The sequence below is a fragment of the Leptidea sinapis genome, chromosome 13 (genome assembly GCF_905404315.1).
Source record: "Leptidea sinapis chromosome 13, ilLepSina1.1, whole genome shotgun sequence".
Lineage (NCBI taxonomy): Eukaryota > Metazoa > Arthropoda > Insecta > Lepidoptera > Pieridae > Leptidea > Leptidea sinapis.
In genome coordinates, this window is record NC_066277.1 from 7,673,406 (window position 1) to 7,697,696 (window position 24,291).

Here is a 24,291-nt window from a genome sequence, read left to right on the forward strand (position 1 = left end):
GCTCTCATGCTTCCAACCAAATGAAACCAAAAAACATCATCTAAATTAGGCCCTGTTACTAAAAAACATCCCATTCTATTTCAAAATACTTCGGAAGTCATGCCACCAATGATTTTAATATGAGTACAGTATTAATACAGGGTGTAGGTACTGACTTGCGCACCTCTCTTTACTGTCTCCCCTCTACAATGACTTTATAACGATATCTACAAGGAATTTAAAATAAAAACAACATATATTATTAACGCATAACATTTAATATTTATAGTTTTTATTATAGTACATTTTAATATTAGCCGTAAGAAGTCGAGTGTATTCATAATAGTATGTTAGTGCTCGAATTAATTATAATTAACATTACAAAATGGGACTTAATTTTACATGCTACAGTACGCACATGACCATTTTATACATAAACCTTAATATACATTTGTAATTCCATAAATTGTTGAGCTATTTATTTAGCTTAGTGCATTATATTATTATACATAGAATAAACAAAAGACCTTTTTGTACATCGAAGGTCTATTGTCGTGTTAATAATAAAATTACAAATACCTTACATATAAAGTAATATAGGAATTTTTAGCATTACTTATTATATTATGTGGTGTTCGTTAGATCGCGTCATTTTCACCGGGTGATCTTATTATGGAAATCATACAAAACATTTAAACCAGTTCAAAATTTAGTTTTGAAGCCTATAAATTATCTCTTTCTAATGAATAATTATTCATTCTTAACACACCACACATCATTTTGTTGAGGTTCCTAATTTCATTTCTTCTAAAATAGTTTGCATGAGCAACACTTCCATAGAGGTAAAATATAACTTCTAAAATAAGAGAATGATAAACTAAAAAAATATATGATGTACATTATTAACATGCAAACTTCCACCGAAAACTTCAGGAACATCATTATGTTCCATATTTTCTTTAACCATTAATTTTTAATCAATTTTAGAAAACGAATACGCCGATTTCAAAACATATTCATTGAAGATTTTGCATAATTTCCACAAAAAATCACCGTTACTCATGACAAGAATGGTAAAAATAATATCATAAAAACTCAAATATTACGACTAGAGTTACTGGGCACTTATCAATAGTTAGTAAACAATGAAATATTTAACTCACGATTCTATTTACAAGTTATCAAGAAATTCATACTTAAGTGAGTGTTTTAATTAGCGTCTATTTTTATTGACCATAAAAACATACAGTGAGCCTCTAGTATACTGGAAAATATTTCATAAAATAAGGCACAGTGAAATTTAGTTTAGAGCAACGCGTATGCCAAATAATACGAAAATTAAGATTTCTTAAGAATCAAATATAATGGGTAGTGTATAACACTATTTATTGAGTTACTATATCGATTTGAATTATGATTTTATTCATTTATTGAACAAAGCATACAAGATTTTATGACGATACTTCACAAAACTTTGTTTTTCGTATTTTATTTGTGAATTATGATTTTGTTTAAAAGTTGGATAGACATAGTGTGTTAATACTGTTTCTATTTCTGTCTAAAATGTGTCAAAACTACTGCTATTCCTAGACTATTGAGAATTTACAACTTATGTATCAAAATACAACGCAATCGCAGTAGCAGTCCAGCTGCATAATGTAGTGATGGAATATTAAGATTATTAATTACCGCGTATAATACAGTTTCTACTAGTTCCAGTCAGTCAGAGATTAAGAAAGCCTAGAGAATCCAGCGTCGACAGAAATTTGTAGCGTATTGGTAGAAGTTTCTGGAAAGTAGAATAATGTTTTAAGTATCACAACAAATTAATTAATAACATCTAAAGATTCCTGTGAATTTATTTTTGTTTTGGCATAAGCGTAACTAAATTTCCAACAATATCGTATTTTAAGGTTAAGATTAGCGAAATAAGGGGAATGATTATTAATGTTCGCATTATATGTGTAAAACACATGGTGGTAAATTATTATTATTATAACCATGAAAAGATGCTGCTGATTTTCCTATAGAGTAAAATACAATTACTGTGCAGAGTGATGAAATATAAATTGCCAGACGTTTGGCCGTACTGAGTTTGTTCTGTATTCAATAGTTTTATAATAACATTTTAGCCTTTTCCATTATTATACAGAAATCCGAAAATAGGATAGGGTCTTTGACAATTTATTTTCATTCCCCTACAGAGATAATTATTTTCATTTTTTAGTTAACTAAAAACGTAAAGGACTTTATATTATATTAATTTCTGTATTTACATCTAATCATGTTGGAAGCTCAACGCCATTTTCATGTGATTTCAACTACTTACATATATTATTATAATTTTAATATTATGACTACGGAAAATTGTTTTAATATAACAAATAAGCACAAACATTTCTCCGTTTAAAGTAAAGCTACAACAAATTTAACAATTCAATTAAATGTCGAATAACATCAACAAATGAAAACATTTCAAATATTTTTAGGAAAAAAAACATCATAACGTCACTTTTGGAAGACGCTGATTAGAATGCGAATTAGTTTTAAGTTATATACAAGTATATAAAACTAAGTGTGATCAAACAAATCTGTTAAGTGCAAGAAAAGTTATGACTCCAAAAGTGTAGTAGACACTAGACTTTCTAGATTTCAATGAACCTAATTATAAAGCGTTACGGATTATGTCGACTCCATTAAAATCAAATTTACAAATGGATATCATTAAAATTATAAATGAATTATACTATAATGATAAAATTAAACTTATTTCTTACTAACAGGGACGTGTAAAAAAAGAAGGACACCGCGCCGTGATATTAGCAAGTGAAGCACGTTTATGCTAGTGTGTGTGCGGTTACGGGGGATACTAGTTACACATTTTTGTCTCCCTTAAATAATCATATATGGCCACAAATACTTTTATAGTATTGTTTTTATACTTTTTCACAACGCACGACGGCATTTTTAAAATATTTTATTGCGACGCAAACTGATCTGTCACAGACGATGGCAAATCTCACAACGGTGGCCGATCGGCTTGTATTAGTGTAGGTGTGTGCGTGGGGCTATGTATTTACACGTTTACCGGCTTGTTCTGGTGTTTCACTGTTATGTAAGGTGACATGAAGTCCTTATTTTCTTACTCGTCCGCATTTATTGCTGAACAATTTTCGTAACTAAACGTATCTAATCTTAATTCTAGACTCACTTAAGACACCGAAGAAATAAATGTAGAAAAATAACTCATTACATTACAATATTAAATACCTATGTTGATCAACTATATGTACACGTCAACATTTCAGATAGGTAGTTCTTAAAATTACTGACAGCCATTTGATAGCCAGCGATAGATGAGCTCTCGCCCTCTCGCCCGATGTAGATAAGCTCGCTTTTAGATTCTATTGAGTTGAAGCTAATAAATAAATAAGGGGTATCGTGAACAGTTAATTATAGAAGAAACATAATAAAATCTGATCTCTAATATCTAATACTCTCGGAACAAAGTTTTGAAACATCGTTAATTTGCGAAACATGATCAAAAAGTTTAATAGGACTTCAATTTGAGAAGATAACTGTAGAAATTAAACTTGAGACGTGTCCCAGCGCAGATTAAAGGGAAAATAGATAAATCAAAAAAAAAAAAAGACGCACGAACTATAATTACTTTAACTTAGATTTGAATTTGAAATATGGTAACAAATTTGTAAATTTGAAATATAACGAAACATTTTTGCTCATTGGGATGTCCAATTTTACTCATGAATTTTTTATTAAACTATTTATTAATATAACGAGCACAATAAAAAATAAAATTATTGTTTTATGTCTCTCGTCTAACATAATATATGCTTCTGTCGGATTTAAATATTTTTGAATATTTTCAAAAACTTCATTAAGAAACTACATTTACTTTTTAGGAGAGCAAATTATGACAGTACCAAGCTAGGCACAAAAAGGCTTAGAATACTTTAGTTTTCAATAAACTTTACGATGTTTTTAATTAGATAAAATAAATAAATTGAAAATGTTACACATAGTCTAAACAAATATAACAAGGATATATATTATATATAACAAGTTTATCTAACAACGGACAATCGAACTGACTCATTTGTCGACTAACTCTAAAAACATTGAGAAGCTAATGTTACTACTTATTTCAATATCAATATCATTTCATAATCACTTATCAATTAAGATCTAGCGTAATTTTTTATCCTATCTACCATAACTATGACGTCTACATTTATACCCGTTTAAAACCCGAAAAAAGTACAGTTCACAATATCTGTACGAGTATTGATAGATTATAAAAGCCTTTACATTTGATTAAATTCATTGTTATTTAATCCTGGCAAAGAATGATCATCAAATTTAACAGAATACAAAATTTATTGAAGTAGGCGTTACTTTGCGAAAATCCATAATTATACAAATAATTTAAGTTTTCTTTAGTGTTAATTCCGCCAAAACCTCGTGCCAGATTTTGGCGAGACAACACGTCCTGAGGATGCCTCGTGTAAAGGCGAAACACGTGTCGAATTGTTTATAAACAAATATTGGCGGAATTAACACTAAAGAAAACTCAAATCATTTGTAGAATACAAAATGCCGAATGTAGTAGAATGTAGAATACAATATGGTATACATAGGACTTTCTGTCAGTGATTTACCATTTTGAAGTATTGCACATGATAAAAGACCTATTGACATGTTTAATAGTTACATTTAAAATATTTTTTATACTTTTAGTTACAAAGACTGTGTTATGTTATATATATATATATATATATATAGATTAGTATACGCACCAAATAAAACTAAACACAGCTTTAAATAACAAGTTATGTTTTGTAAACAAGTCAATTATATCAATTATGATAAATCTTTGAAATTGCTTAGCAACAAAGAGACTAAAAACAATAAAAATGAAAATGAAAATATACAACTGATTAATTCAATTAAACAATTTTAAGCTTAACAAAGTATGATGAGTAATCATCCCACATTTCTAATTTAAATTCCCTATAATAAGTATCTACGGATTTCCGTATTATATTATATTTAAAAATGGTAACGCACTTACAAGTTTCGATAAAATAAACGAATACACGAAGTTCAGTAAGCATTGCCAATTTGAATATTCAATATTCATAATTTAAATTAAAATTTAAAAACATTTTCTATCGTTGTATCGGCTTAGCTCATTGTCAACATTTCTAAAGATCTACACTACATTCACATTAAATACAATACTCTTAACTCAATGCTTCTCATATTTCGAATTTATTACATTAAGATAGTAATATTAAAACCATTGAGACATAACTATTCCTTTCAATACACGTATTTTTATGATCTAATATTTACAAATTGCACGACCTTCATACAAAGTACCGTATTTTAAGTTATCTTAAGATTTCACTCATGTTTATTTTGATTTATGATTAGCCTAAGGTGTTTTAGAAAACCTAACTATACTTGCAGTCATATAAAAATAACAACAGACCTATTTTCTAGCAAATCTACTATTAAGATAATCACGGAACAGTGTGGGAAGCCTGTGGACTTAAATGTAGTATATTATTGACATTAAAATTCTAATTTGGTGTGTTTTTCGGTGCGTGCAATAGCACAATCCTACTTCGATTAATATAATGTGACAATCTTATAATAATTTGAACAATTCCATTCAGAAAATTCCATTGAAACATGATCCGTGATTGGCAGATTCAGCTCTGAGTAAGGTTAGTATATTTGTAGCCACAATCTTACTTTAATACTTTTTTCTGATGTAACAATGTGGGGTACTTTATCTATACCGTATTTTGACAAGATTGAATTGCATTGTATTAAGTGTAGCACTAAGTTTCATTTTATAAAAAATAATAATATATCATGCTGAAAGTTTTATATCATGAATAAACGATGATACTTCAAAATCAAAAAAATCAAAAAAATATTTATTTAGCATTTCAGTAAACAGAATTTGAAGGACTTCCCTTTTAAGTTCACAGAACCTGTGTTAGGGAAGACCGCTCTTTCCAACGGATAAGAATGCTTACATATTTAACAAAGTAATAATTTAGTAAAATAGTCAATATGTTTTAGAAATAATCGATTATCTAAACTTAGGTACTGTTTGTGAGAGATATATCTTATCCGCACAAAATTTTGAAGCCAAATAACCCATTATAGAAACTTAGGTACTGTTTGTAGAGATACCTACACAAAATTCGCGGCCTTACTTAAATTCTCCACATGTTACAAGCAGCAATTTATTAGATCGAGTTCCCATTTATCTCTGTTCAGTTGGGCTACTTACGTGATATTCATTCCTAACCAAATTTTAACCTATCTCCAGAGCTGCTGCATTTGCTTCCGAAGATTTATTTTCAACCATAAGCGAGCGTCCACGGCCTTATTCACCTTAAGCCGTACAACTAACATTACCCTAACATCTAGCCACATGTTCGTAATACAAACATCTAAACACACTCAACAATACTATAAACACAGAACCACACATTATATCATTCCCTGTTTACCTATCGCTCGCTGTCTCTTTTAAAATATGAACAACTTTGATAACTAGTTAATCATTATCTAAATATTAATTATTACTTTGACATATCAAAAACGCGGCTCGAAATTTTTTTTTTTATTCTTAATACGAATCCTACGTTACCCTATTATATGGGTTTGTGAGGTGTGTCGCAAACGCAACTCTTATTAATATACTAATTAGAATGAAGTGAAAGGGTACGAAACAAACAGCTAAACAATCTAAGAGAAATTTTAGTCTACCTAATTTCATTTAAGACTAATTCACAAACCTCAACGATGATTTAAGTATCTAAGAGTGATTAAGTGCCAATAAGAGTGAAAAAGGCGTTTACTATAAGTGAAACCGTGAGAATAGAAAATAAGAAAAGTTTGTGTAATAATTTTACCCTGTATTCTAGGATCGTTATTGAAAATACAATAAGTTTATGGGATAATACGCTTTTGATAAGACAAAATCTAATGCTCAGTCATTTTGTGAAAGCAATTAAAAATATACAAGAGAAAGCGCCTATAAATTATGAACGCTCTTAAAATAACCTCCAAACTATAAAGTTGGCTTCATTTGGCACACTTTATTAAACGTTATTTAAGCAACTTATCAAACTACCTATGAATATCGAGTAATATAAAAAGTTATGTTACAATTGGCAGTCAATTGTTTTATCGAATAAACCTAGTCAAACTGTACCAGTGATACGACCTTTAAACTATTTTGGTTAATTATATGACATTCCTATCCTTAAGAGTTATCTTTATCTACATTATTACTATATTACGGCTATAGGGCATTATTAATGTTTTTCATATTATCGATATTGTCCATATTATTTTTACGCGAGTACGTAGTTTATAAAACTCTAAACTAATGTATATTCATTTAATATTAAATTACCAATGTTATATATTTCACCTACAACGTCCAACATATAAGAGTACATTCGCATGAAACCTTCACATACATATTAACGTCAAATACTAAGATTATGTACTGTTTGAAAATTGCTTTTATAATACTTAAATGTAACTTGATTGAGCTCCACATTCTTTGCAGTAATACTTACGTTATGTATGACCTTAGCAAACATACACAGAGACAAAAACAAACAGATCTTACAGATATTTAATGTTGTGCGTCATATCAAACAATATCCGAGGGTAATACAAAATAGGCTTATTAAGTACGAAACGCAAAACAAATTATTATTTGTACGCAATTCGATCGGCGACTTATAAAAATAGTTATGGCAGATCTGGCGTAAAACACAAAAATTTTCCACACTGTCGACGGACACAAATGTTTGTGAAGACGGATCGTATTAAAACGATCACGGCTTTTGTCCCAACGCCGTGCGCTTGGCACCACTGAGTAGCACATAGTCCTCGCCAATAGTTCCACCTGGGAGCCTTACATGGATCATCCATGCCACCACATCACAATTAACTCCCAAAACGTCTTCGGCGGCGAGTGGCCGAAGACGTAAGACGAATTTCAGAGACCCGGGTCACTTTCCGAGCCCATTTTGAGTAATTCCAGTTTCTTTTTCGCGATTTTCGAATAGAGAATGTCTATTGGTTTAGTGTTGTCGTAAAATGTCGGCGCTCTGAATATAATGAGTGCCGTGCCAACCACACAGGCTATCGTAAACGCGAAAAGAAAGATTCTATCTAAAACCATTGCTACATACTTCCAGTCATCCTCAACCTGAAAAAACAACAATGTTACTAATAAAATCCCAATCATTCAAAGTAACATACTACGGAAAACATACTTACACTTTCAAACTTATCCTTATTTCTAACATGCTGTGCTATGAATCTTGAGCCTTCTATAGTTTTTTCCATTTCTCTTACAAACGGTTTTTCTAATGACGGACTATTATCATCTAAGTCTAAACGACAAGGTGATCCAGGTGAAGGAGAAAATAGCTCGTCATCACCTCCTGGTGGGGGTGGCGGAGAAGGCGGCATGCCTGGAAGATCGTATTCTTCACAAGCCCATTCTTTGAACTTTCCATCCATTTCATCACCACCGAAAACATCCGTTAAGATCTACAAAAAACTCAATATTAGTTTGACGTCTTCAAAAAAATATATACGAGTATATGAAATCTATTTAACTAAATCAGTGGATTCTATCGCTTGTTTTTGAATATTTCTTTTAATATTTATACTAACATTAATATGATCTGACTATCCATTTTGTTCATATTTTCATGGTTTTTATATACTACATGGGCTATAATATAGCAAATAAATTTCGCCACTAAATAGTACAGATACAAATAGACATACATACATATATTTTGGCATTCGCTACTCTGGTTAAAGTATCAAGTAAGTCTAGTGTAAATCATTAAAAGCATGAATTTTATTCAATCCTGTCATTATTTCCACTTTTTCAAAATCAAACACTTCATATTAATTAGTGTACATCTTGTGTATAGTTCTGAGATATCATCAATGACGTTCTATACATATAGACAATGCATCTCGTACAAAATCAAATCTGAAATATGGCACACATGACACCATAATAACCTTCGACAGCTATGTCTATACATTTCTGCGTTTACTCTGTTGTTTAAAATATTATCGGTCAATAGGCAGCAATGAAAACACTATTTCAGTTTCAGCTGCTTATTTTGAATTTAGAATACGATTGTCCCATTCTGACAAGCGGGTCTTGTAATGAAAAAATATTCGTTTTATTAAATTACTTCCGCATTTTGCACTTCAATCTTATATAAATACAATAATCTTACCGATGATAACTCATGCCATCTTTTTTTCGAGTCGTTAATGTATTATTTAAGCACTTTTTATAGCACTCTTAGGCTTGTTGATTGACACACAGTTGACAAACGACTACGGTGAAAAGTGTAAAGCTTACATTGTCTTTAAGCACACTTTTGCCGTTCCGTTATCAAAATGCGAATGATATGTCCATGTGTATAGAACGTCATTGGATATCATACACAATTTTATTTTGCAAATAAAATATTCAATGAAATCTTAAATAATGTACCGAAAATATTATACCGTCTCTAGAAAAAGGAAAACGTAATGAAAACATAACTTCAATCAAAGGTCACTGGAGCAGAATTAGAAAACAGGAAACTTGTATCATTGGAATTATTGACGAATAAATTTTTGCCAAAGCATTTTTATGTATTTGTTTGAACTACCTTATAAATTCTTCTGTTAGAGTATTGCTAGGCTTATTCTTAGTATTTTTTTAAACAAAGGTTGCATATTTTGTTTACGAAAAGTTATTAAATTCAATGTAATGCTTTAAGATTAAAGATTTAGAAACTGATGGTATATTCTACGTCCAGTCCAGTAACAATGGAAATTCTCAGCAGCTCCGCGGATTTGCTCATTTTGAGACATAATATTATGATGCTAAATAATGATAATGATAATAAATATCAGTAGCCACTAGGTTTGTTGAATTTAGCTGTTTCTATGTTGCTATTCAAACTGGAAAACCCAGTGCATGTATACTACTGCTAAATGCGCTGCTGTGGCATCCATGAAGCCGTCATTCGATGCAAAGGACCTTCTTAACGATAGAATTAAATAAATAAAATGTATTCCTACAGAAAAGTATGTTCTAAATGTGATTTATATCATGAAACAAAATTAATCAAAATTTATAAAAATAAAAGTCGTAAAAAATATTAATAGATACCTCAATAACTACATGTTGTCTAACCGGCCAAGATATTATGTTAATGTCGTAAAAATTATTTCGAGAATTATTCCTTGGATAACATAAAAAATGTTATGAAAATTAGTACACCATATAACTTAGCCCTTGTGCCTTTTCCAATTATTTTTGACCACATGCAAATAAATACGAATAGCAATCGATGGCGACGTAACTTCGATAAATGTACTCTGGACAAAATTTATTGACTTGACTTCAGAATAACGTGAATTTTATTATTGAGTTGCTTATCTTTATTTTGATACTTACTTCCCTTTAATTGCCTTTTTTTAATATAATTTCTATAGAAATTTAAAAAAATATAACAATTACTCAATGTTTTACTCAATAGTCATTTATCAGTGTCTGATGTCTTAAGTGTGCCAATTTTAGTAGTAGTAGTAGCAGAAAGAGTTTATATGTAATGTAAGTAACCCAAACCACAAATTAGTGCAGAAGTGGGTTTTTGGTGTGAGGCCAGTTTTGCCGACTCGTATATCGGGATCCGTCCACAGTCACTAGGGAAACATAAATAACAAGAACCTCGCGCTCGTTAAGCTCGCTGCCTGAGTAATAAAGAAAATCGAAATGGAATGAAATTGGTCTGGAAACGATATTTTAGCGATACACTCTTGAAATACAATGGATTTAGAAAAAGTGGTTTCTAAAGAGACTCACTGCTGAGTACAATTAAAACGGTTATTGTTGGCGGTTTCAAGTCCCCTAGTAATATAATACTGTTTGTATAAAAACCATTCCGATTGAAAACGTTTTGAATGAAGAAAGCCCGATGAGAGGGAGTCGTGTTTCTTCCTCTTTTAAAAGGATTTCCCGAGAAACTTTATTCATCGAAGGCTTTTATTTTACAAATTCAATTAAACACCGCGCCGGTATTAAACATTTTCGCTATAAAAACGGAGAATGACTCAATTAATGTTTTTGTGTAAGGTTTTTACAGTTTTTATTTCTTTATGTAAATCTTGTACCCACCTCAGTTGGCTTATCGTTGTCTTCGTCCTCGTCAGGAGGTTTTTCTGGTCTTTGTATGCAGAGTATTTTAGGTAAAAAATCGATGAAAACTTTTCGCACCCATGGGGCCATATTGTGTGTTACAGGAGATCTAAAGTTTACATTTAGCACCACGATTGTGACGACTACAGATAACGTCACTAGCATCATTGTGAATAATAAATATTTTCCTAACAATGGAACAGTTAATGATGTTGGTGGAATGATTTCAGCTAATAGCAAGAAGAACACGGTCAAAGAAAGTAAAATTGAAATGCAGAGTGAAATCTTCTCCCCTGAATCTGATGGCAAGTAGAATACAAGCACTGATAGGAATGATATCCCAACACAAGGTATGATAAGATTGACTGTGTAAAAGAGAGTTTTTCTCCTGAGAGTAAGATTGAAGATAATGTCAGGGTATGGCTCTTCGCAGCAAGAATAGAATTTTTCATTTCGGGTGGCTGGTACTCGCATAATATCCCATTCAACAGAAATGTAGTATTCCGACAGATCTATTCCCATTCCTATGTTATCTGAGTCTGGCGTCTGTTTCAAATGCCTCAAATCCACCTGAAAATGAATCAAAATTTAATAATGTTCTTTTTTTAAATTACTCTATATTTTTCGGATGAAAAGTTATCCCTATTTAAATAATCATAGTGTCTGTATATTGTCAAAACTTGATGTAGTCATAAAATTTATATTTGACTAACGGCGGCTGTAATCACCTACCAAGAAGTCACCCCATAATTATTTGTAGTTTTATTACATAACAGAAATTTTATTATACGTAATTTAATGTTAAAATTTCAAATTCAATCCAAAATGAAGGCACTCACTAAATTACTATTTACTTTGCTAATACTTACATTTATTACTATCAATTGAATCTAATATTATGTCATTAGTTAAATTCTATCACAGAGCATTCAAAGATACAATTTATAACTCGGATAACGACTCTTACTTTATGTGAAAGTCGGAAGTACCCAGATTTATTGGCTTCCTGAGTTCAATTGATGACGTCATCTTTCAGAGGCCTATCTACCGAACTCCGAACTTTTATCAGAAGCAACACAACCGCGGTATTATTTATCGTTTACCAATAAATATTTTCTGTAACATTGTGTTGCCTGGCACAAAGGAATTCAATCACATATCTAAAACGTTTTCTCGGAATGAATTTAAAGGGTGAATGCATAACAAATGTTGGTATTGAATAACATAAAATTTCTTACTCGTGCATCTTTGTATTTTTCATATTGAAGAAAATTATTTTATATATTTCATACACAAAATTGTAACATTATTAAAGCAAGCCACACAATTCTTTGCGGCGACGCCGACACATCTCACTTTTCAAACGCGATAATAATATGTAATGATAATATTATGTAAGTCACAATCAATCAATATTGTAGTTAGCAACTTACAGGTAAAGAACGACAAGTTACCCCGACTAATCGAGATCTTGTAACCATTCTACCGTTTATATGGAAACGGTAGAATGGTTTCAGTTCTATGAAAATAAAATAATAGTGTTTTCAAAAAATTACGATAACGTTTATAATGGAGTTCCTTCATAGTGTCAGTAAATTGCATTTAATAGGGCGCGATACCGCACTGCAGTGCTGTGGTGTAACCCTAATAATGAAAGCGTACTAATTTATAAACTGAGTATTTTGCAAAGACAAAATATTGTGAATTTTATATATATGACGTAGATTACATCATTTTCATTATTGTTAATATTAAATTAAACAGTCTGATTAATTTGTTAGCGATTTCCTAACAGGCTAAACATCAAAGACTTGTAATCATGTATTATAATAAAAATCGGCCATTCGTTAGATCTGTCGCTTAAAACTTGAGTGTTGACTGGAACTGAGTCGAAAATTGGCTTTGAATTTCAGTTATAAAACTACAAACACTCTATTTTGTGATTGCAATAATTGTAAAAATTGGGCGGATTGAAACCAATAGGTGGTGACTGGTTTCACTGGGAAAACAAACATAATATTTATATCATAATTACTGATCAAATGATATAATGATGTTGCTGACACAATAAGTTCGCCCAATACTTGCCTCTTAATAACTAACAGATTAAAAAAATGTTAAAGTTACCGTATAGCCGTCATAGCTCCAGGAACCAAATTTCATAAAACATGTCTGCTCGTCAAAAGGGAAGTACTCGACATCGATCTCACAGAAGGATTTGTAAATAGCTGGAGGTTTCCATACCACCTTACCATCGTGGTGTAGAATTGCTTTCGTCATTATCGTCACCTCGTAGTTGCCGTCAGCACTGAAACAATATTATTCATTGGAAAACTATTCGCGAATTTCTACAAAGATCTCCTATGAATTTGTGAGTTCAGGGTTAGCGAACAATTTTTGTAGGATTTCTTATATTTCACGCCCAACTAATAACAACAAGGTAGATAGGTCTTATCTGGAAACAGTGTGCTAACTTTAGAACATTATCGTATGAGAGCTCATATAAGTATATGGTTAAATTATAAAAGAACGAATAGTTTCTTTTTTATGATGTAAATTTTTATTTCTTATTAAAAAAATAATCAAGCTAAAAATATAGTAGAAATAAATATTATATATTTATTTTGATCATTTAACATTCGCAAACTAATCAAAACGTTAGTTGTAACACTAAACTCATAACCATAAAGAACTACAAGCTCTCGTACTCGCACAGTATAAAAATGAAGGAGAACAGAAGATTCACGTTGTAATACCATTTAAAGAAATAGCTACTTATATTTCCCGCTAAAAAGAATCATTTCGCATCGTACCTAGTTCGCAGCTGCGTCATAAAGCACTGAAATTAGCTTACACATACTCCTGCTTTCTTATAGGGTACCAACTCAGGGCTGACGCAAGATATGACAAGTTATTTCACGCAGCTACTTAGCTATGGTAGACAACCAGTCGTACAAGGCAAAAGGTAACAATAACAGAATAAAGATTAGATACAGGTATAAGTTGTACGTTCGATTTGCCATATTAATCTTTCTTATAAGTTTCCTTCATGAAAACTACTGACTGAAATAAAATAGTGCGTTGCAGTGAGCAATTGAAAACCGAATAAATGAGTACCTCGAGGGTCCCACGCGCCATAAGGCATGTTACGGACCTAAAACGCCTTATCTTAAGAAAAACTATGGAACGATTTCACTTCGGCTGTGATTGTTAGTCAATAAGACTTGAACACCGTCAAAACACGTTTTATGTAGTTCTTTTCCATCAGGTAAGGCAAGATCGTTTGTCCTTGATTAAAATTTAGAGACATTACTTGAACCGTCACAAATGATGAAATTGCTAACAAATTATCAATAAATTAATATTTATCGTGGCTCTAAATCTGAGCAAAACAAGACGTCGTTAAATTAGTTTAAGACGAAGCCATCAACTCGAAAACACTTCAATCCATAAACACTCAACGGGCCTAAACAAATTACGTCATAACCTCTAAAAGCGCTGTCATACCTAACTTTTACATCCGTGGTAATTGTCTCATAAAATATAGGTCGCGTTGTCTTCCATTAGGCTAACGTTGTAGCATTAAAAATAAAGTTTACAGGGAATATTCGTGGTTCAAGCTTTTAAGTCGCAGGTGCATTAGCGCCTCAGCTTGAATTTGAAATATTAAAAGTACTAACTTCATATTGTAGTCTGAGGTGGGTAAGACAATAAAGTGTCTAGTATCCTACCTATCTTATACAAATTTAAAATTAGTATCTAACTGTATCAGCAGTGGGTTGTGAGAATGTTAGGAACGTATGATTTTTATATGAAAATAAGGGGCGACGTTATAAATAAGGACGTTCAGTTGTTGATAATTGATAGAACCTACTCATAACAATGCAGTGCCGCTCAGGATTCTTGAAAAACATAAAAATTCTCTTCTTCTTCTCAAGTGACTCAAGTCATCGTGACTAAAGAAAGATGTTAAGTCACACCACAACACAATAATGTTTACACATTACTGCTTCACGACAGAAATAGGCACCGTTGTGGTACCCATAATCTAGCCGGCACCCTGTGCAAAGGAGCCTCCCACTGGTTCTATATTTATGCAAGCAATTAGAAGCCAGGTGAAAAAAAAAATGTTATTCGTTACGTCATATCCACCCTGAATATTAATAGTAGGGGGTACGAAATTTGGGCGAGTTTCACCCGTCCTTTTGACGGCTAAGAAGTACTGTATATCAATTTTAATCTGTAAAAAGATACCGCGAGTCTGAAAATAATTACAATCATCACAAATTTTAAATTTATCGTTAGTTAATTATTAAAATTTAATTGAGACATTTTTTATGAATATTATGTGATACGCATAAATCTTTTGGTCCAAAATATATATATGACGAGATCTAAGATAAAAGCGAATCATTAATGGGTTTGTCGGTTCAACTTAAATATTATTAAGGCAACATTTTTCAAAAAAAGCTTTGAAATAAAAAAAAATGAAGGTAACGAGTTAAATTTAGACTTTTCTATTTATATCTCGTTAGCAAAACTCATAAATTTCATTGGTTTTTAATCTGCCTCCTCTAGAATTCATGTACTGACCGTTATATCACTTCGTTTCGACGCATATTAATAATAATTTGTTATTTTCATAATAGTGACAAAGCTACATATGATAAAATATAAGAACTGTAAAGTGTTTAATGTTATCCAGAGCTTAGCAAACAAAATACATTTGTATAAAATCATTTAGCAATTTATTATAGTACATAAATTGTATTGATGATTGACCGTAGTTCATAGACAGTCACTTTATATAGAAGATTTAAAAGAATTACAGATCAAATTTTCACGTTGGGTATTAGTGGTCGTACTCTAATCTCGGCATTCGAACTGAAGAGATGCAGGCCGTTGGCGATTTCAGTACAATATTTAAAAGAATCAGCAGGTCTCAGCAAGTTTCATTACAAACTTTAGTGACCACATTTCTTTTTCCACAAACACAACCAATAAACAATTTAATTGTAGTAAACACCAAACATAATGATAACATAGATGCAAACGTGGTCGCTTACTATGGGCCTTATAAGGAAGCTCATAGTCACTCAGAGGGCAATCAGAAATGAGACCTGCTGATTCTTTTAAATATTGTACTGAAATCGCCAACGGCCTGCATCTCTTCAGTTCGAATGCCAAAATTAGAGTACGACCACTAATACCCAACGTGAAAATTTGATCTGTAATTCTTTTAAATCTTCTATATAAAGTGACTGTCTATGAACCACGGTCAATCATCAATACAATTTATGTACTATAATAAATTGCTAAATGATTTTATACAAATGTATTTTGTTTGCTAAGCTCTGGATAACATTAAACACTTTACAGTTCTTATATTTTATCATATGTAGCTCTGTCGCTATTGATATAACTGCTTTCAGATTTATCAGAGTATCTTAGCAGTTTTCCTTTTTTACAAATTATGCTCTCTATATGCGATTCCTCCAATAAGTATAAAAAAGAGTATAAGGTATAATAACGAAGATAAAGGGACTGTTATTGGGAGGAAGAATTCGATGTGGTTTGGTCTTGCTGAGAAGGCTAATTAAAGCAAATTGTCTTATAAGTAGAAATAGACTTAGATATAAGTAGAAAAATATCGGGAAAGTTATGATGTGTTGAAAGAAGGCCAAATCAAGATTACAAAGAATGATAACGCGAGTGGAAGAAAGTATGAGTATAAAATGGATAGAATGCCTATTTTTGGCTATATATATATTATCTTTGCCCTCCTCTCCTTTAGGAGCAAGAGAATAATAAACATATAATAAGGAATATCATTTAAAAAAGGAGCAAATTTAATTTGTACCGATATTTGTAGATGATACACAATTCAAACTCACATCTTCCATAAATCTGGTGAAGTTTATTCAGCTCTCAGTAGTGTATCCATGAACAGGATTTATTTTACAGTTGATTGCTTACTCAATCCTAATAATTGCATAGTCGGAAATTCATTTACGATGAACGATTTCCTTTCATCCAAACAATATTAAATTATAAACAACAACAAGTACGATTTAAGCTAAACAGCTGAAGCTTTTATCTGTTTCTCCACCTAAAGAGTTCCTGTATGTTTTTCTACAATAATACATGGCTAGCTTGAGCCAATTCTTAAGAGATCAAAAAATGTGAGGGCTAACGGAAAACGCAATTTCATTCTGAAAATAGCCCGAACACATTTCAATGTAAACACTACAACAGAAAAGGACTTCTGTCCATACAACCTTTGGTTTCATCGTACTACATATAATTCTTCCGAGATCCTATTTAGATCGAGGCCTGCACTTATCGCACTTTCCGTCTGGCTTACTTCGGGTGCTGTTGTACGAATGCCCGTGCTATAGAATTTTCAGCTTTATGCCTGTTTCATAAGTATTTAAATGCATTGAGATAACCAATGAACAGGAGTGCGCCGAACCGCTAGTGATAAAAGTGATTCCGGAAATGTATGAGATTTTCAAATAAGCGCTATATTTGAGATAATAATTGGACTTAAAAAAACTACAACAGTTTTTCTCACTCTGACAAACTCTAATTACAAATACGGAAGTTATTTCAGATTCCCATTTAAATGTACATAATATAAAGTCTAGCAAAAGTTCTATATTCCGTTATCATTTCCCCCAGCTCTATTTCGCCTATGACGGTACTTACAAACCACACGTAATGACTGTTTTTATTGAAGCAGTTATACCATCTGAACTTTGCTTAAACAAATTGTCTACTGTGCCTTGCAGCAAAAATTTTAGCCCCAATTATGATAGCTTATTAAGCATACATATTCTAATAATCACTAGAAGAGCCACGCTAATTTAGTCATACTAAATTACACGCTTTCAACTAAGCCAATTGGCTCTACTCTGCATATTGTAGTAGTTCTAAAACTCTATTCAGACCTTACAAAATTTTCAACGAGTCGTAACCTGCATTATATTAAATATTAAATCAAAGAGCGAAAGAGTATTTTATATTAATTGTAGTAATAGCATTTTTTACATTTACTGTACTTTATACAAAAATTGGAAAGTTGTAAGTTAAATAAAATTATACGAAATTTTATTGAAGCTTCAAGATGTAAGAAATCTTTTGGAGGCGTAAAGACCTTATAAAGATGTTCTAACGTCTTAATGAATCGATCATAATTGCAATCTATACATAGAAATAAAATTGTGAGTGTCTGTTTGTAATATTGAAATAACCGTTTTTTACTGCATGTATATGAATATATATACGGGTCTGTTTGTTTGTTCCGGCTAATCTCTGAAATGGCTGGACCGACTTTTACGGGACTCTTATTGGCAGGTAGCTGATATAATAAAGAGTAACTTAGGCTACGTTTATTTTAGAAAAAATCTTTTATTTTAGAAAAATAAAGTAATGTTGCAATGTCCAAGAAACGGTCTAACTCTAAAAATATTTTATATGGCAAAATAAAGTTTGCCGGGTCAGCTAGTTATAAATATGTTGAGTATGATTCAATCAATTGAATAACGTTATGATAATAATATCAATACTCATAACTTAATCTACGATTTTATACATAAGAGCTATCGATTAAACTTTGCCCGTGACTCAAGGATAACGTAGGATAAAAGAGGGGTGGATAGCTTTACAGTTCTTGTCGTGGCGAAATAGCTACGATAAACTTGTCGAGTCATCGTGATAATGCAAAATAATGGGAGCCGTCCGAGGAAATAAGGAGATAAGACGACCACCAAATAAAATCACATTTTATGGAAGAAGTTTGCGTTCATTGAAAGAAATAGGGTCGTGTGAAGCTCGAATAGAGGACACAGGTTTGTTGAAAACTTTCTGAATTGATTTTGTAAACAACCCTTGAGTTGGATTAATGTCTCGCTCATTTGCTGGTATTTCAATTAAATCTTTGTCAAAATTGAATATATTAAATATTCTTTATTTGCTATCCATTTTTGGTTATTTTATTAAAATTAATATGAATACTTTTTAGGAATGGACATCGTTAAGTTCTTTATTATTTCGATTTTGTTTTAAAAATGTTTGCTTTGCATTCAATAACATAATTTAATGGTTTTAGTAGCTTTTTGTTTAAGGTTATTATATTTTAAATCTAGTTTATCGTTCTTTTTACGAGATAAATATTTATGAAGAACTATATTTTTTTAAATTATTGGTTTTAATATACAAGTAAAGATGAACTTGATGTATGATATGATGTGAATTCTTTACTTAAATAAAAAAATACCTTACAGTTTCTTTAAAAGGAAAGAAGTATATATGTATGTTTTGCTTTAGGTTTATATACCTATAAGTGCTGATCAAATAAAAAATTTAACCTTTTGCATAAAAATAAAAGACCGGACTGACAATAAATTCATATCATCAGGAGGAGTCATCAAATTCATATTTTAAAATTTGACTTCTGTTATGTGGATAGATCCATATTTAAAACTGCATAATATTATAAAACAGAATCCCCTGCCACGTCTGTCTGTGTGTCTTTTCGCGATTTACTCAAAAACTTCTGCACCGATTTAAATGCTGTTTTCACCAATGGATCAAATCATCGAGCTATCAAAAATGTATTGGTACGTGGCGGGACAGGATTGAACCATGGTGGGAGTCAACGGTTAACCCTATTGCGCCATCGTTGCTTGAAGTTTTAGATTTTTTTTTATGAAAATAAGAGACGACACGAGCAGGACGTCGAGTTGTTGGTAATTGATACGCCCTGCCCATTACAATGCAGTACCGCTCAGGATTACGAGGCACTACAATTGTGCTCGTCACCTTGCGACATAAGATGTTAGATCTCACTTGTCCAGTAATTTCACTAGCTACGGTGCCCTTCAGACCGAAACACAATAATGCTTACAAATTACTGGTTCACGGTAGAAATAGGCGCCGTTGAGGTACCCATAATCTAGCCGGCATCCTTTGCAAAGGAGCCTCCCACTGGTGAATCTATATAAAATAGACTTAATACTTACTTATTGTAGAGCACGATATCTGGCAGCCAAATGTGTTCAGAAGGCACATGCAATGTATCAACCCCGCCATAGTCGTCAGGGTTCCATTTTAGTTTGTAGTCATTCCACTCCTGCAAGTAAAAGCTTAATTGAAATAACTTTTAGCACAACTAAATGTTATCTAAAGATAATTTTGGCATACAACAGCTAAATTGGCACAATTGCACTTCCGACGGGGAGTAATAAAATCACAATCATGCTACGTAATTTGAGCTGCGCGTAGAATCTGTCTCTTGCCGATTGTCGTCTAAATTTCATAATTTTTATATGAATTTCTAATGTATTTTCTTCTCTGTATAGTCAAAGTCAAATAAACTTTATTCAATTAGGCTTAAACTAAGCGTTTTTTGAAAATTCACTATAAAAATTTGTTTTAAATAACTAAATCTACCATATATTCGAAAGAAGTTGAGCTCGTGAGAAGAACATACAAGAAACTCAAGGGCCACTCTTTTCAATCAAATAGAGTATTTTACAATGGCTTTAATATAAAAAACAAATTATTTTGTAAGGCACTGTATCCAATATATTAATCGTGTTTATATAAATTATTTCATAAAAAGTAAGGAAGAATATACTGTATAAATATAAATTATCCTATTGGATGCAACAACCTTTAGAGCTTGAATTCATTGTTTGTGTAAGTTTGCTTCGTGAACATGATGTTCGCTATGATTAGTAATTGCATCAACATATACAATGATTTGTATATGTTATGTTCTCACGGGTTCTGGTATTATCATAACAATGATTACATATTGTTTTAGAACATTCATATAGTCATAGGGATATAAAATAACATTTGACTCTAGACTCTAAATCAGCACATAAAATGAATTTATAGTATGTGTTAGTAACGAGAAAATAGCAGCATTTTACTAGATGCATAATATTATGAATATGAAAAGCGATTTTTTTTAATTCTTATCTGTCTATTTGTCCGAATTGGGAAACGATAGGACCGATTTTGAAGGACTTTCGCTTTATGTTACTTTTAATAAAAAAACCTCTTAAGGTTCCGAGCAAAAAAAATACATTTTTTTTAATGTTTTATGATTTATTATAAGTACGAGTATACACAAAATAATAACAATTCCATAAAAAATATTTTGTAATAGTTTCGTGCGCCGTTTGCGTTGAGCACTTTTCTTGGGATGGGTATACAATGTTAAACTCGCGTCAGGACACGTGACCTGATCGAAAATTTGTAACACTGTCATTGAAATTACAGATGAAAATTGATTTTTCTGAGAGATAAACTTTTTGATTTAAAATAATTATAATAGTACTGAAGTGTTAATTTTTTTAAGTAATATAAATTGTCATTTTTCTGTACGATAGATCAATAAATCAATATTCTACTAAACTACACAAATGCTACTACTTTTATAGCGACAAATAAAGTTTTTGATACGAGGATTGATTTACCTAGTTTCAAAAATCGATTTTTTGGAAAAAAAAGACTAACTTAGACTTAATTTTATTTTATATTTATTTTCATATATATGAGTTTTATTTATATTATTTTTATGAGAAAATGTAACGTCTAGTAAGACGTACAGCTGATGTTGAGATATAACATTTTTAACAATAAACTCACATTTTCCATGGAAAATATGCTAAACCTATCGTAAATACGGCGTCAAAGCTACATTCATAAATCATTCAATTATGTCAAAAGACAACCTAAAAGCTATGTAAGAAATACTTCAAAAGGGACCTTCCAAGAAATGAAGACACTAAGTTAGCAAAAAATGACACCTCTAGCCTCGACTGACATAATTTTATCCCCAATAAGTAAGGACAGATATTTAAAGAAAATATAAATATTATGTCGTATTTTTTTTCCTCAACGAAATGAGAAATACTTGAGAGAGTGCCAATTAATGGATTGTAAGGATCGTTTTATTTAAAGCATAAAAAATATACGTTAGTGTTTAATAAAAGGCATAAAAGGCATTTATTTTCTCAAAATTGATTCCTTTAGAATTCTTTTTGATGTAATTTCTAATAACTGCTAGATACCACTACCGCTTCGGAAACATATGGCGCTCTGAGAGAGAAGAAGCGGCGCAAGAAACTCTCCCAGCATTCTTTTTTTGCGCACTTTTCAATAAAATTATACAATATTGTACAGTCATTTCCATCGCTATAAAATAATCACAATGTAGTCCCAAGCTGTCCGATCATTTAGATATTCAGTAGTGGAGTAATAGGATTTACGACAGAGCCATTTTTTTTATAAAACATTTATATTTATTTATAGATATTGCCTGAACAGTGGCTGGGACTTTATTAAAGAAGTGTACATTATATACATTTAAGCTATTATGTATCTTATGAAGCCTACTAGAATTAGTTACAAGCAATACCTTATTTCTAGTGTTATAATAATTAAAATCACTAGTAAGAGCAAAAAGTATCGTTCCTAATTTTATCGTTCCTTCCCCAGAATGCTTAATAATTCAAAATGTACTACTACTACATATATAAGTATCTGCGTTGTTAAAAATGTATAGTAAATATAAATAGTACGTTTCACGCTTATTAATATATAAATATTTTAAATTTGGCTAAGAATATTTCACAGAGCCAAGTGCTGAATGAACTTAGTACTTTTTTTGATTAACGCGAGTGTTACACATTTAAATAAAACACTTTTTAAAGTATTAAAACACGCGTAATTGTTACTGAGTAAGTACTCAGTAACAATTACTCGTACTCTACTGTAAGAACAGTAGAATTTGTGTAAACGTTAGTCAGTCGCCAAGTAAACATGCCAGAGTGGAACTTTTAAGAGAAAGTTGGGGTTAACTAACTTAATAATAAAAATATAACTTTTACGCATCTTCTAATGCAAAAATACTTACAATTACACGCGTTTTAATCCTTTAAAGAATTTTTTATATAACTGATGAACTTAAAATAATTTCTACAACCATATTTTCGCCGTTTTTCATGTAACGTGCAGCTTTTATGTTATTTTTTGAGAAAATGTTAGGGGTCATGATTAGGAATCAAGTGAGGCTTTCTCGCAAGCTGGTGAAACTTACACGATCAAGATTATGTAAGATAACCTATGTAATAACGGGTCACGGCTCCTTTAACAAGCATGTGTTGTCACCGAAAGTCTCCTATGCAGGGCCTGTATGGAGACAGAAGAGACGGTCACACACCTCATTCTGGATTGCCGAAGTGTGGCCACATACCGGGCCAAACACTTTGGGTCACCGAGGACTCTCCCCGAGGTCATGAGTGACATCAGAGATTTGAGTAAAGTTACTCAAGGAAGTTCATTGAGGAGTTGGGATGGCAAGATCAGCAACCCCAACTCTACCACGCAAAATAGGCGCAGACGTCGAGTTGCGGAAAGTAAACCTTGAATACCTATACCTATACTTATCTATACCTATACCTGTCTATACCAATACCAAGGGATCATGACGAATTTATCAATGAATAAAATATAGAAAAGAAACAAAAAATTATGTCTTATAATAAATATCGAAGTAAGATAGGAGATGGCGCGTAAAGAAACTTAATTTGAAGCGTGCCTTGTACAAACATTAGACGAAATAATTACAGTTCCTGAAACTCAATTTCAAGTGTGCCGACTTAATTTGGAATCGTCTTTATAATGGGCAAAATATAGGTCGAGTTGCGTTACAAAATATTAAATTTGATTACAGTTGTGCATTTAAGTAGCTCACGCTTTGCTGAAATTTTAATGAACATACAGCTGCTAATATTATTATGACGACTGTGGCTTATATGTTATGTTTTGGTTTTTATAATTTTTAATTTATATGTTTCAAATCTTTATATATAATTCTTCTGTACGTGTGTTGACAGTGAACTCCTCCTGAACGGTTGGACCGATTTGAATGATTTTTTTGTGTGTGTACAAGTGTATTCGAATTTGGTTTAGATTCACAATTGAACTCCCTCCTAAACGGC

General features: G+C 31.6%; 1 protein-coding gene across 1 annotated transcript in view; it reads right to left on the reverse strand.

Annotated features, from left to right (window-relative positions):
* Positions 1–236: 236 nt before the first annotated feature.
* The window catches only part of LOC126967545 (acetylcholine receptor subunit alpha-like 1), a 268,273-nt gene continuing 244,218 nt past the window's right edge, over positions 237–24,291 (reverse strand). Inside the window, exons 5-9 of the mRNA XM_050812066.1 lie at positions 20,296–20,405; positions 13,400–13,580; positions 11,252–11,842; positions 8,326–8,601; positions 237–8,254 (exon numbers count right to left, since the gene is read on the reverse strand). Coding sequence (XP_050668023.1) covers positions 8,042–8,254; positions 8,326–8,601; positions 11,252–11,842; positions 13,400–13,580; positions 20,296–20,405 — 1,371 coding nt within the window. The 3' untranslated portion in view covers positions 237–8,041. The remainder of the gene's footprint in view (positions 8,255–8,325; positions 8,602–11,251; positions 11,843–13,399; positions 13,581–20,295; positions 20,406–24,291) is intronic.